The sequence below is a fragment of the Lithobates pipiens genome, unplaced genomic scaffold (assembly GCF_037356315.1).
Source record: "Lithobates pipiens isolate NorthernLeopardFrog02 unplaced genomic scaffold, aLitPip1_a1.2 Scaffold_8, whole genome shotgun sequence".
In the NCBI taxonomy this organism is placed as follows: Eukaryota; Metazoa; Chordata; class Amphibia; order Anura; family Ranidae; genus Lithobates; species Lithobates pipiens.
In genome coordinates, this window is record NW_027507903.1 from 63,340,612 (window position 1) to 63,355,690 (window position 15,079).

General features: G+C 40.5%; 1 protein-coding gene across 1 annotated transcript in view; it reads left to right on the plus strand.

Moving 5' to 3' along the window:
• Nucleotides 1–5,748, plus strand: part of SLC30A4 (solute carrier family 30 member 4) — a 49,482-nt gene extending 43,734 nt beyond the window's left edge. Inside the window, exon 7 of the mRNA XM_077474087.1 lies at nucleotides 127–5,748. Coding sequence (XP_077330213.1) covers nucleotides 127–275 — 149 coding nt within the window. The 3' untranslated portion in view covers nucleotides 276–5,748. The remainder of the gene's footprint in view (nucleotides 1–126) is intronic.
• Nucleotides 5,749–15,079: the final 9,331 nt, after the last annotated feature.

Genomic DNA, 15,079 nt, shown 5'->3' on the forward strand with positions numbered 1-15,079 from the left:
TCATCAATGGAGGTAAGTCTATGATGGTTTTTTTTTTTTGTTTGTTTGTTTTTTTGTTCTTTTTGGTTTTTTTCCTGAAAAAGTAAATCTACTGTTTCATAATTTTATTTTGCATTTCCATTTCAGGTCCTGGTTCAACATCAAAGTGGGAGGATGTACAAAGCAAAGCCAGGAAGATACTACTCAACACATATGGAATGTACAAGTGCTTTATTCAGATGCAAAGCTACAGACAAGAAGAGAGCACAGCTTGCGCCACCTGTTCCAGTGCCTAAGTCCTGTGGACTGCTGCTGCCTCGCCACAGACCCATCAGAAAACAGCAATATATTTGTTCACCTTGAACCCTTTCTGTAGAGGAGATGGTGCTTTCGGCAGCACCAGGGAAGCACACTTTTTTTTATCAGAGCCTGTGATGCTACCAGAAAGAAAGGCAATGCACCATTGTGAAGTAATATATAATGACCAATTTTAAAATGCTGTTTACAGATATAAGCAAGTTTTGCACATACCTCAGATCTTAGGGTGACGAAATGAAGCCCTGACAGGAGGATCCAAAGAACACTATTTTGGTGATCATATCTAATGACTGTCTTTATTTGATAGGACATCAAACGTTTCTAATAAACAGGTGTATCGGCATTCATCACTTGGCCCACAAGAGACCTATGGCCTGGCAATTCTTTCACATTCCTACCAGTTAAATGGTTATAACACTCCATAAAACAAATCCTTCCAGGCCAGTTTTATTGGCTTTCTGTTCCAAAGGTTGAGCAGTTCAGTTATATTTCACTCCCGATGAAGCACAGTCTCCATAAACCATCATTATTATCACACAACAGGTTTACAATGCAGCCTCAGGGGGACGAATGACCACGCTTCATGTTTTACGTTCTTCCACTTTTATGTTCGGCTGATTTCTGTGCTGCAATGACACCTCTGTCTAGTTAATAACTTACGAGGAAACGTTCACTCAGGTTTATACAGTGACCTGATTCTTGTGCTATAATTAACCATTTTATGAAGTTTGATATCCTTAAACAGTGTTCACCCCCCCCCCCCCCCCCCGATTTATGTGCTGTTGAAATTAACCTTGACAGCTCTGCTTTCCAAACAATATGGCCTCATTCACATTCTGTGGTTCTTACAGCTTGAGGAGCTGCTTGTTTGTGGCCAGAGCTGTCTGCAGGCAACGTGTTACTCTATGGGGACATAGCTACAAGTCCTAAGTCGACAGGCGTGCAGAGATGGGTGCATGGTTCTGAATACAGACAGTGTGCGTTTGGGGCCGCTCACCTGCCCCTGTATGCTCTTCCAATTAGGCTTGCATCTGTATCCATAGAGCTGTTGTGTCCCATTAGAGTAACAGGCTGCTTGCAAATGTGGTTACAGCCACATAACCAAGCGGGTCATTCACAAGGCCCATTCATGTGTTTAAGGGCTTGCTCACATGTGCAGTGCCCTCTTAAGACCATCTTTGTTGGATCACTCTTCAGAGGGCATCTTTACCGGCAGTGAGAAGGTATTGTGGTGTCTCCTCACCACCTGATTTAACCCTGTAAATGCTACAGTGCCAGGTTACTATTGAATGCATTGGCTGGGTGGTGCCATAGACTTGGATTAGTTGTGTTCAGCGACGGTAACGACTGCTGAATGTGACCTGCGGTTTTAATTTTTGCGACTGGATGTCCAGGTTAAGGTGGGTGTTTGGGGAGCAATATAACCACAGCTCAACTGCCTAGCTGCACGTGTGAATGAAGCCTAAGAAAGCAATGTTGTATTTAAATTAGAACTTGGTTTTCTTTACTTTCCTTCATATCAACCAGTGTTGTACTTGATTCTTATTTTGAAAAATGTATATTTTATATGGTTTGCTGTGCTGCCAAACAATAGTATTTTCATAACCTAGAGGTTTTCAGTTAGTTCTGTGCCACAAAGTGTTGATAAATATTTTAAGGTAAGTTCTAGGCAAGCAGCTAAATATTATATATATATATATATATATATATATATATATATATATATATATATATATTATAATGTATGCCTGCAAAATTATTTATTTTGTAAAGTTGTTTTTTGTGATTCAGGCACACCTCTGCCAGACACTACAGACTTTTCCTTGACCTTCACAAATTCATAACATGGTCAAGTAAACAAGTCATAACACACCCCAGCCTGTTGATTGACTAACAAAAGAGCAGCTGATCGCTGAGGAGGTCCTTATCCTGCTCTCTGCCATTATGTTCATGGCCTGTACATGAGCAGTACTAGAGAGCCTGGTTGACTGCTAGTGCTGGCCCCACCACTTCCCAGTCTGCTGGTCAGGGGATTACTGGAGGCCGATACAAAGACATATTTAGATTACTTATCTACATTTATTTCTAATTAGCGGCGTATGTTGGAAAGTGTCTTTTTTTTTTTTTTTTTTTTTTTTTTTTTTGTGCTTCTGAAACTTGGGAACTATATGGCAGCCTCTGCTTGTTTTCGTATATTTATCAGATTAAGGCTTTCAGAACACAAATGCTATTTTCATAAGGGACAGTTAACTTTATATGATGGCCATCCTTGATTTGGTCAGGCTCAATTTGAACAGTGTTAATTCAGGAAATGGAGGAACCAGATTTATAGTATATAGAGTTGACAGGTTCTGTTCCATGCCTTTCACTGTGGAAGCGCCATAATACTTAGACAGCAGATGTAAAACTTATATTGGCGTTCTAGGTAGACACAGCTGTGCTGTTGTCCAATAGTTTCTTCTATTTCTTGAGAATCCTGCAGTGAGATTTTTCCTGTTCGAATTCCCTGCACAACCCTTGTGGCTGATTTACCTGCTGCTCACTTTCCTAAACTGGATACACTCCTTTAGTGTTTAGATTTGCTTGGTTGTTGGCTATCACGCAAAAAAAAAAAATGGATATCCTATTTTAAGAAATTACACATTAGATGTGCTGAGAGAGAGGTAGTAACTTCAAAAAGATATCCATATTTTTAACGCAAGTTCAACTGAAGATGGCATTAAGTCTTTCATACGTATTTAATCCAAATTTCTGAAAAATCTAATTGCGTTAAGTTGAGTTATGCACTATTATGTTTGTAAATGCTATTAATCCTATGCCCAATGTTTATTGTATAGATACTTGAAATCTGAGTTCAGTACAAAGCGGGCCCTTTCACCTCTACACCTGTCCTGTCACATTGATAACCCACGTTATTGCATTTGTTTTTTATGCACTTTGTGCAGTGATCTTTTGTTTGTTTTTTCTTATGCTGATGCATTGAAATTTTGTGAAAACATAAATTCACATTCACTATCATATTTTGAAAAAATGGCATGGCCTACACAGCGGATTCATTCATTCACAGGAATTTGTGAATGAGAAAACTACATGTTGTATTATAGGAAAAAGTATTATGTCTCTGTGAAACAAGTAAAAAAATGTTCCCTGCTATACGGCAAGGATGTTGACTGTGCTAATGTCAGCTCAGTTTTCCATAATCTATGGGATTTTTTTTTTTTTTATTGGGCTGAGAGCTTGAGCTAGCTGGTCCTCTGGACCGATGCTGCATTTGTCCCCCGCGGGCTCTAGCACTGAAAGAGTGATCAACCACTGCCGATCGCTCAGTTCTCACAGCTCCGTGAGCAGAGAGCTGGTGACGGTCAGTCACTGGCGCTCTACTTTGCCCTTCTACGCTCACTGGAGCACTGGGCTGTGGAGGGGGCAGGAGCAGCTGGCTCAGTTTCTCAGCAGAGAGCTGAAGAGGCTGAGCCAGGTGCTAGTCCAGGTATGTGGGCGGATCCTGACCATGTGGTCACAAGCATTCCCGAGCCTGGACTGGCTATGTGATGTCGGGCCACAGTGGGCTTCAGCCTGCTGAAAATGGTTCAGGATTGCAGAACAAACTGCACTTCTGTGAACCACAGGAGAAGTACAGCCAAACAAGCTTTGGCTGTACTTCTCCTTTAATCCACTGAAGCCAGATTTTACAGAGCTTCTCCCAGGTAGAGTGGGAATGTCAAATTCCTAAAACCTCTGTGAGGAACTTTTTAGGACTGACATAAACTTTTGTTGTATTATAGAAAGGAAAGCAAAAGAACCCAAGCCCCCGAGAAGGTAGGCTGTGCTCTTTTATGCAATTTTCCTATAACATTCTGGCTTCCTCCACATTCATACATTAAACTGCAGGAGCCTGCATCCAATTTAATAAAATCAGTCTAATTAAATGGAGTTATGAATCTCATGCATACCATGGGAAACCGTGCAAGCCTGAACAGAATAGACTTGATCATTGCCAAAATGAACAAACTGGTGTTGCAACTATCTGAGGAAACGTGTATTTACTTTCCTCTTAAGGCCCTGTGGGTGATTTGAGTCTGTATTAGGATAGGTTCCAATCCCTGCAATTGTTTTCCCGATACAGGATTCCAGCTCTGCCATTCAGATGACCCACTCTAGTTAAATTAGATGGGTTTATTTATAAGAAATGTAACAATCCAGTGTGTCTTCATGAGTTGGGGACCTCATTTAGGAGGCTTCAGAGTAATCAGTTTTTTTTTTAGTTTAATGCAAAAATACCTTTTAATTTTTTTCCTAGATTTGGATAAAATGGAGAAGGATTCGAACCTCCTGTTGGGTAACTCCATTATGGAGATTTTCCCTCAGTTCCTGCGCTGCTGAGAATGGTTTCACCAGATGGCAAATGAGGGAACATTTTGTAACATTTTTAGAAGCTGATGGGGCTTTTCTTTAGTAGAGTAAGGGTAGGCTAAAATTATATTATTGTTTTGTATTCCTGTTAGTGAGTTCCCCTCACTTCCTGTCTAGTAAAACAATGTCCTCAGGAGCGGAAGGGTAAATCCCTTTTAACCTCCCCCACGCAAAAAAAAGTTTAATTGGACATATACTTTAAACCTTAACATTTGTTCTTTTCCAATTCAATGGTTCCAAATGTTCATGAAGCCAAGGGTCAAATTAATAGTAATTTTTCTTTTGCCTAATATAAAAATGTTTTTATACTTGCCTGCTCTATGCAATGGCATTGCACAGAGCAGGCCTGAACCTCCTCTTGTGGTGCACCCCCCCCCCCCCCCCCCAAACCAGAAGTCTCTGCTCTCATCCTCTTCCTGCGTGTCACCATAGGAAGCCACTTTCTATGCTGGCACACATGCAGGCTTGCTCCTGAGCCAGGTTGTGAGTCCACTGACGCACACAGTGTGCTTTGCCTCCACCTCACTGGATGTGACTGACAGCGGCAGGAGACTATGGCTCCCACTGCCCTCAGCCAAGTTTGTAAGAGAGAGGACATAAGTGCTGCAAGAAGAGTATGGTGCTGGATCAATATTTAGGGGGGAGAAACGGGCATAGCTTTTTTTTTTTTACCCTAATGTATTAAGGTACAAAAAAAAAAAGGACTTTAGAACCCCTTACCCTGACGATGGTATCACAGCTATCATGGGACACATCGCTGGTGTTAATTGGTATGGGTGGCTAAGTATTGTAAATATACATATTGTTTGCACTGTACATGTATAATCAAACTGGAAACATAATTGGAAAAACGATGTGCTGAAATTGGTTTGGTGTGTTATCTAATTGTTAGTAAATACAGTTAATTTTTTGCTTTCAAATGATGTATAAGGATTCCAAAATGTAATAACCACATTGCTAGCATACTATTTCTATAGAAAAGAGGATGGTACTGAATCTGCACAATACCGTTATAATAAAATATTTATTTGCCAATTATAACTTTGTTTCACTGGGTTTCTCCAATATTTCACAGGCTCTCCAGGTGAGATCAGACTCCATGATCACATCTCAGGTGCTGGCTTGTCTCGTCTTACGCCGAAGCAATCACTTGGATCCGTAACATGAATGCCGCACACTGAGATCCCTTTCACATGGGCTGTCTGATCAAGTCCGCCTGTCAGTTTTTCAGGCAGACCTGATTGGACACTCCATACACCTCTAGGGAGTGGTGGACATGTCCTCTATCTGATCCTCTCTGCCAAAACCAGAAGGATGGAGGGCCTATTTCGGTCTAGCATATGGGATCGGATGAAAACTGAAACGCGGTCCGTTTTCAGCTGATCTCCCATAGAGGGGTGCGGGACTCTGTCCCTCTATGCTCTGCACAGTGAGGGGAAACGGACCGGTCATCCGCCTGCTCAGCGGAGTGGATCCCCACTGAGCAAGTGGATCTCACAGAACAGAGGCACCCATGTGAATGGGGCCTAAATCCTCTTTTATTAAAGTGGTTGTAAACCCTTACAAACCACTTTGACCTACAGGTAAGCCTAGATTAAGGCTTACCTGTAGGTCCAAGAAATATCTCCCAAACCTTTATGGTTTAGGAGATATTTGCCCGAAGACGGGCACCGCTATCTACGGCGCATGCGCTGTAGACAGCGGCGCGCAGGCGCACTGAGCGGGGCATCGTCGATGACGGCAATGCCACGAGTCTCGGCGCATGCGCGGGAGTGACGTCATCGCTGCTCCGAATCACAGCGCCGGAGCAGCGAGACCCACCAAGAAGATGGACGCTCGGAACTACAGGGGACATCGGTGACTTCGCTGGCTCCTGTGTCAGGTAAGTGACACATAATGGAATACTATGCGATGCAGAGTAGTCCATTATGCTTTGCCTTTACAAGGAATGAAAGAGGAAGTAAACTCATCAGGGTTTACTTCCTCTTTAAAATAGCCAGAGGGAACAGATTATATTCTGACATGATTCGCTTGAGGCATAGTACTGATACATTTGCAAGAGAGCTTGTTTTGAAAAACAGATCCAATTGCCAGATCAGCTGCTGTAAATAGAAGAAAGCCAGGTTTATGTATCAGGATTTGTATTTTATCAGACAATGCCAGGAATAGCAATTCCCCTCCACACACACACACACACACACACACACACACACACACACACACACACACACACACACACACACACACACACACACACACACACACACACACACACACACACACACACACACACACACACCGATATATGCAGCAGGACATCCATTTTTTTTAATATCCTTTAATTTAACAGTAATTTGTGAATGAAGACAATAGCCTACACTGCCAGGAGATGTGCCTGTTCTGTCTTGTCCTGGCCCAGGGTGCTTCATTGTTCATAAACTTTTGGCCTTATAGTGGCCAACTTTCTGAGAAAGGGACACATTTTCGTGCAGAGACTTTAGACCAGTCATGCTCAGCCTGTGGCACATGGAGGCATCTGATGTGGGCTGTGACCTCAAACCTCCTTTTGGATGCACGCTGCTCTATTGAATAATTACCGGTCTTCCATAATCCTGGTGGCTGTCATACACAAACTGCTATTGCAGCCGGCTGAGCTTGGTGTCATTCCAGGAGCATATAAGTGCATTATATGTAATTTTATTTTTACCTAATAAAAATGTATTGCGCTACTTGGTCATGTGCTTTCCTGGTCCTTTTTTATTTATTTTTTTAGTCCTTAGTATGGGATTGTTGTGCTTTTAAGGACATTTTCCCGCACAATATTTACTAAGTAATTTTTAACGAAGATATTTTTAAGATACAGAATCAGTCTATATGACACAGTCTATATATGTGAAACGTATTCACGGAGACGAGTGATCATACAAAATAGCTACATTTATTGGTTGACAGAAAACAAATATTTACATGAAATATTAAAATACAGATTACATTACTTGATCATTTTGACAATTAATAGAAACACCCTCAGACTGGGCGTAGTACCTTGGACACAATTATCACCATTATCATTTCTCGGTAGAATCAATAACCTTTTGATAATTGACAATTAAACAGAATGTCTGTATTTCACACATCCAACCGTTACTATACTGCAGGTAAGTAAGTGGTTAACAATGTGAAATAAATTAGACATTTGTCTGTCAATAAAATTGGCATCTATGCAAAAAGAAATGTATGAAAAATTTAATTTAGAGAAAAATCTAAAAGGCGGTTATTGATTCGGGAGAAGTATTTCAATAATAGAATATTCAAAAACATCAATATTTAAGAGAACATAAAATAGATGATAAACATATATTTACCCATTTCCAATATGGCTATTAGTGTGGAGTATTAGTTACCAGGAATTTTAAGATGGCTGCCGTGGCTTCAACATTCCAAGGAGCAGGGATCTTCATGAATGTAAAATGTGTATTCATGCATGTCTTCCAGTGTCCCTTCTCAGGGGGGGTCCCTAAGCTTCCCCCTGACTCTCTCCCCCCAGCTCTCCTCCGAGCTTTCCTCCTCCCTCTTTCTCCATCTTCCTGGTTTCTTAAATATCCTCTTCAACAAAAGGATTATAAAATTATACTAAGTTCTGCCCAGAGGTTATGTGTTCCCCCCCTCATTGGCCGGCAGACTTAATGGTTAGCTTTCCCAGGAGTCTCGTGATTTTAAGGTAATAGCACCTTCCACCACCAGGTGTCTCACCTATGTTTGGTGTTTTATTTCTTTAAGTGAATATTTTTCTAATTCTGTAATATGTGTTCGTTATTTATATGTTCTAACGAATATATTCGAGTGTTCAAGAATTATGGCATAATGTAGAATACGCTTTAACATAAATTTCCAATAATCACTTGCATAAATTGGTGATATATATGCATATCACTGTATATCTGTTAATCTTTAGTCCGTTTAGAAAGGACACAGGTTAGATATATATCAAACAAATCACATACAATTATTATCTATATGGATACATGTATAATTTGGGTATCCAATCAATATTTGTTTATCTAAACATAGGTTAAATTCTTATACAATTCTAATCATGATTTATGTTTTTTATAATACTAATTTGTTGCTAAAACACTTCTACTTATAATCATACTTTCATATATAATTTCTTTGTGACCAAGTTCTTTAGATCATTAGATACTAAAATTATAATCTCAGTTGTGACCTATATATATAATTTGAATGGCTTAGAAAAATATTGATGATACTGGTATATGAATCTTACAGCAGGTTTTGAGATGAACTCTATAATAAGATATCATATCCCGGCTTCTAATATACGTATATTATGATGTAAAAAAAAAAATACACAATTTTCAATGTTTCCTCGTCGTGTCTTCAATTGAACAGTGAACATTCATGCATACAGTCCCATTGTTTACTTTTCTAATAGAGGTGTCTTATTGCCCTGTGGGGGAGATCTCCATTTCATATCTTAGCCATTGTCTCATGAGAAGCTAGGACAACCTTGACTACTTGGCTTATTGATCTCTCACTTTCTGAGACAATGGGATATTTGTTCTGGTCATTCAGGTTTAATGGCTGTTGGTCACAGGTACTCCTGAGTATAGCCCAAACCTTGCCATATATATTTGCATGGCCTTCCTTGGCCATTAAATGAGGTAGATAAGATTTCCTCTGGTGTTTGTGACCAAACATCCCTTTTGTTCAGGCCACACATTTTTCAGTACAGACTTGTAAAATTGGAAAAGATAGCTAATCCCTTTAACATTTAGAAAACCTGTGAGATTTTGTACTTTGCATTTTAAAGTTCTCCAAGAGGTCCTAGTCCAATAATATCAACATTGTAGTTCATCTGTTCCTAAAGCCTAAACAATCTCACCTCTTTGACAGTAAATATGAATGTATTATTATTATTTTTTTTCTTAATGAATTCACAACAGGATCCAGATTAAAAATCTTCATTATTCTATTCAAAATTTAATTTCATTGTGGCCCACACTCTTCAAAAGGTTGAGCATTCCTGATTGAGACCAACCTTTCTCAACAAGAGCTTGGTGGAACCCTAGGCCTTATTTAGGGGTTACTAGGCATTATTTGATGATCCATCACTAAGCTGTGGTTGAGAAAGGTTCAACCAGCTGAGTTTAGGGCTGTGCACCAGCATGGATGTCAATTTAGGAGCTGCAGATATCTGTCCTGCTGTGTCCCAGTTGACAGCTATAGCACTTCCTGCACAAACCTGTGCATCCCTGTCCTGGTAAACACGGCAGTGCATCAGCAATGGATTACAGTGCCCTGTAATGAGCCCTAATGGGATAAGCACCATAATGTCTGCTTCTGTATTCCCAAAACATATAAACTTCAGTTTTACCTACCAAAAGTATATGAACCACTAGGCGTCCACGCTATAGCCGAAAGACAGCTACAGCGCAGACTCCAGTTGCTGGGAGGGCATCCCTGGACGTCCTCTTGTTTTCTTACCCTCTGTGCACCACGGTGGGCGTGCAGAGGGTAAATTCTGTGTTGGCCGTGTTCCTTGGACACAGCCAATCACAGATCATGCTAAATGGCCAAGCACAGCGACCATTTAGCACTCGAGCTGAGTGTCCAATGAGAGATTATCTCGTATGTAAACATGAGATCATCTCTCGTTGCCGGTGTCTAGCCAAAAAAAGGTCCCCGGCAGATAATGACCCCCCCGGCGCAGCGCTTGCGCAGTACAAACTACTACGGAGCCACCAAAAGTCTCTGAAGATGAACAGTGGCTGTGATCTTAACAATACATTCTGCCCTGAGTCCAGCTTCAAGCCCCACCATCCAAAATGGACATAGAGTTAGATTATAAATATGCTGAGCGAAGCGTGGTGCGCTTGCGAGGGGCCCTCTCACAAGCAGGTGCCGTATACAGCTGACTCGCAGGTGTTCAGCTTCGGATATTTTTGGTGGCTCCCTTGTAGTTCGTACTGCGCAAGCGCTGTTCCGCAGCAGTATGGGGGGGGGGGGGGGGGGGGGTTATTATCCGCCGGGGGGACCTTTCTCGGCAGAACACCGGCTCTTCCTCCTCACACAGCGTTTGAGGAGGGAGAGAGCGAATGGCTGCAGCATGAGTGTAAGAAAAAGGGAAAATAAAGTGCCCACAGTACCTGTCAGTGCCATCTATCATTAGGGTCAGGTGTCATTGTCCTGCTGCTCCAGGGCCTTCAATAGTTAGTCAACAAGTTAAGTTGATAGTGCTCCCTGCATGTTGGGCCTCTCTAAATGGCTAGGCTGTGACAAAGTCCCACACATGTGGTATCATAATACGCAGGAGTAACAGAATGTATTTTGGGGTGTCATTTGTGGCATACATATTAGTGAAATAACCTATTACAATGACCGTTTTGTGGGGAAAAAAAACTATCTTCATGTGGCAAAGAATTGTGGGGAAAAAATTACATCATCAAAAAGCTCACCATGCCTCTTACTAAATACCTTGGAATATGTACTTTCAAAAAAAGGGGTAATTTGGGGGATATTTGTACTTTCCTGGCTTGTTCAGGTCGCAATAGGCCACCAGTACATCAGGTGTGATGCATTTTTTTTATAATTTGCACCACAGCTTGTAGACTCTCTAACTTTCACAAAGACCAAATAATATACACTAATTTGGGTTATTTTTTTTACCAAAGCGATATAGCAGTATAAATTGTGGCCAAAATTTATGAAGAAAAATTAATAATTTGCAAAATTTTATCACAGAAACTAAGAAAAATGCTTTTTTTTTTTTTTCAAAATTTTCGGTCTTTGCTCATTTTATAGTGCAAAAAATTTAAAAACCCAGGAGGTAATCAAATACCACCAAAAGAAAGCTCTATTTGTATGAAAAAAAAAAAAAAGACAAAAAATAATTTGGGTACAGTATTACATGGCTGAATTGTCATTCAAAGTGTGAGAGCACCGAAAGCTGAACGAGGGGGGTTTAAGTGCCCAGTTGTCAAGTGGTTAAAGCTTTCATCTTACTTGAGGTCATTGTAGGCGTATTGGTGCACTTGCAACAAAAACAGTAATGTCCATAATACTTTTCCCTAACACTCTAATTTTTAGGATAAGCTTTTGGGGTGTACCTATTTGGATCTTTTAAAACACGGTCTGTGTGACGGGCACAGTGGCCTGGCAATTAATTTAACCAATGGGAAAGTCCTGTTGCGCAACACTCTTGCTACATAAAAAAATGAATATGGAATATAGGAAGCTGCTCACATATAAAAGTGTTCTTTGCACTCTTAAATAAAATTATCAGGGGTGTTTTTATGTGGCGCTACCTAGATAAATACTAATCAAGTAAAAACTACCAAAATTAAATAAATACAATTGTGAATTAAATTATGTGAGTCTAACCAACCTATCACAATAGTGAAAAATAATAATCCGGCTACTAAGCAGCAATAAAGTGCATAAATATCAATTACTCTAAATAATATGGTGTATCAGCAGTAAATCTTAATTATAAAAATTCATGCGACAGTGCAACTAGTGAGAACACACCTAGCATAATGCTGCCATACTTCTATTATAATTAATAAATAACAAGTGCTAAAAATCCAGAAATGTCAAAGAAAATAATAAAAAATATTCATATACAAAAGTAGAAGAATCCACGTTAACCGCAGATTGCATGCACCAGTGTCAAAATAGTGCAAAATACAGCAAATTAAACAATGAAAATTATATTCTGTGAGCATTAAATTCCAGTGCCCAGTGAAACACAGTGTAAACAGTCCACTCCAAACAATGTGCAGTTCATTTAGCAATAATATCCATGCAATGTGAGCAGTCAATATGTTGTTCCCTCTTCCTTTCAGTGCTATTACATGCACCCCTTGTTTCCCCCAGCCTCTCACCTCCAATGAAGGTCCCTACGGACCGGATCACACTTAGGGGATGGTTAATAACCACTCTTCCACCATCAAAAACTACAGCCTCCAAGAGCGATGATTCAGGCAGTATATGAAAGAATGAGGGGGGGCTCCAATGAGTAGTAACGCACAATATTTATTTAAAATATAAAATAAGCACTTACATTTAGGAAAAACTTTTCAAGAACTGTACACAGCGGAGCTTCCTGTCTCGGCCGTGACCGGAAGTAGCAAGTGACACCTCAACTCCTCGCTGACGCGTTGCGTCACGATCACGTGACTTTCTCAAAGGGCGCAATAGGCCACCAGTACATCAGGTGTGATACATTTTTTTTATAATTTGCACCACAGCTTGTAGACTCTCTAACTTTCACAAAGACCAAATAATATCCACTAATTTGGGTTATTTTTTTTACCAAAGCTATGTAGCCGTATAAATTGTGGCCAAAATTTATGAAGAAAAATAATTTGCAAAATTTTATCACAGAAACTAAGAAAAATGCTTATTTTTTTTTTCAAAATTTTCGGTCTTTGCTCATTTATAGTGCAAAAAATTTAAAAACCCAGAGGTGATCAAATACCACCAAAAGAAAGCTCTATTTGTATGAAAAAAAAAGGACAAAAAATAATTTGGGTACAGTATTACATGGCTGAATTGTCCTTCAAAGTGTGAAAGCACCGAAAGCTGAACGAGGGGGGTTTAAGTGCCCAGTTGTCAAGTGGTTAAAGCTTTCATCTTACTTGAGGTCATTGTAGGCGTATTAGTGCACTTGCAACAAAAACAGTAATGTCCATAATACTTTTCCCTAACACTCTAATTTTTAGGATAAGCTTTTGGGGTGTACCTATTTGGATCTTAAAAAACCTGTCTGTGACGGGCATAGTGGCCTGGCAATTAATTTAACCAATAGCCACACACTTGTGTCACCAAGAATAGACTTTTATTCTTGGTCTGTGTACTGAAAGTCCCAGCTCCCTACTCACTGTTGACAAATTAGACCGTGATTGGGTTTAATATGTGACCTAGCAGGAAGCTTATTGTTACTTAGCTGCACTGAGGAACAAGTGTTCATGTTGGACACGCCAACTTCAATGCCGACCTCCATGCAAAAGATTAATGTTCCCGTTTAAGACCCAACAGAATTCCAATGAATGGTTGTCTGCAAAGTGTTTATGAATTCCAAGGATTGAGTAGGTTCAGATATGCATCAAGCCGCTGTCGGGCAGCAGGGCGCTGCTTCATCGGTCCAGGGATTTGAAATCCTACCGACTCACTCTGCTCTCTTCACAGCACTAATAGGATGGGCTAGACCAGGGATAAGCAAGTAGTGGACCTCCAGCTGTTGCAGATCTGCAAGTCCCATGAGGCATAGCAAGACTCTGACAGCCACAAGCATGACATCCACAGGCAGAGGCATGATGGGACTTGTAGTTTTGCAACAGCTGGAGGTCCTCTAATTGCAGATCCCTGGGCTAGACTGATTATGATTGGTCAGCTCAGCACCATGCTCTTGGATTAATTTTGTTAGGCTGGCCCTTCCTGGAAAGTTAAAACAAAAAAGTGTGGCGCTTAGATGGCAACAAACCACATGAACCAGTAAGGCACTAATTCAAGCAAAGAAAATTACATACACTTCAAAAAAAGAAAATATGTGTAAATTCCGTTATATATCAAGAGATCTTACTCCCAAGTGGAAGAGTGCATGAACCTCATGCACACAAAAGTTTAAAGTAAATTAAATTAATTTAACATATATAGTCCATCAAGTGAACGTCTAACAGTTCTTGAAATGTGTAATATCAATCACAATTCCAAACTTGAGGAGACGTAAAAAAGGTGAAATTCAACTTCTGATGTGTAGAATAATACCACCACCACCACCGTGATAAAAAAAAAAAGGGGAGGAGGCTTACCAAATGACGTGGACTCAGAGGAAGGCTTACGCCTCTCGAGTATATGGGCCTGTAGGTTAGCAAACCAGATAATCATACATCTAGCGTGTAATCTCCCGCAAGTCTTCAGGTCATGAAATCATTTGTAGCGATCCTCCTCTAGTGCTCATCCCACAAAAATAGGGGGCTCAGGTATCAAAGACCATGGCAGTAGAAAACTAGCATAGCGTGATACCGTTTTAACATCCAATTTGTTAAAAAATAATAAAATTACACTCACATTTGGTTCAATCGTAATAACATAGTCAGAAAATAGCGATGTCTGTAAGGGGGTCCACCCGACGCGTTTCAACTAAACAGTCGTTCCTGGAAAGTGGTCATCTTGGAGGTGCGTTTGTGGTCGTTATAATACTGCCCTGCAGCCCAGTCTCCAAAGGGAGGGGGGTCATGCTCTGGTTTAGTATGTCAGAGTACATGTTGGCATTCATGGTTCCCTCAATGAACTGTAGCTCCCCAGTTCCCGCAGCACTCATACAGCCCCAGACCAAGACTCTCCC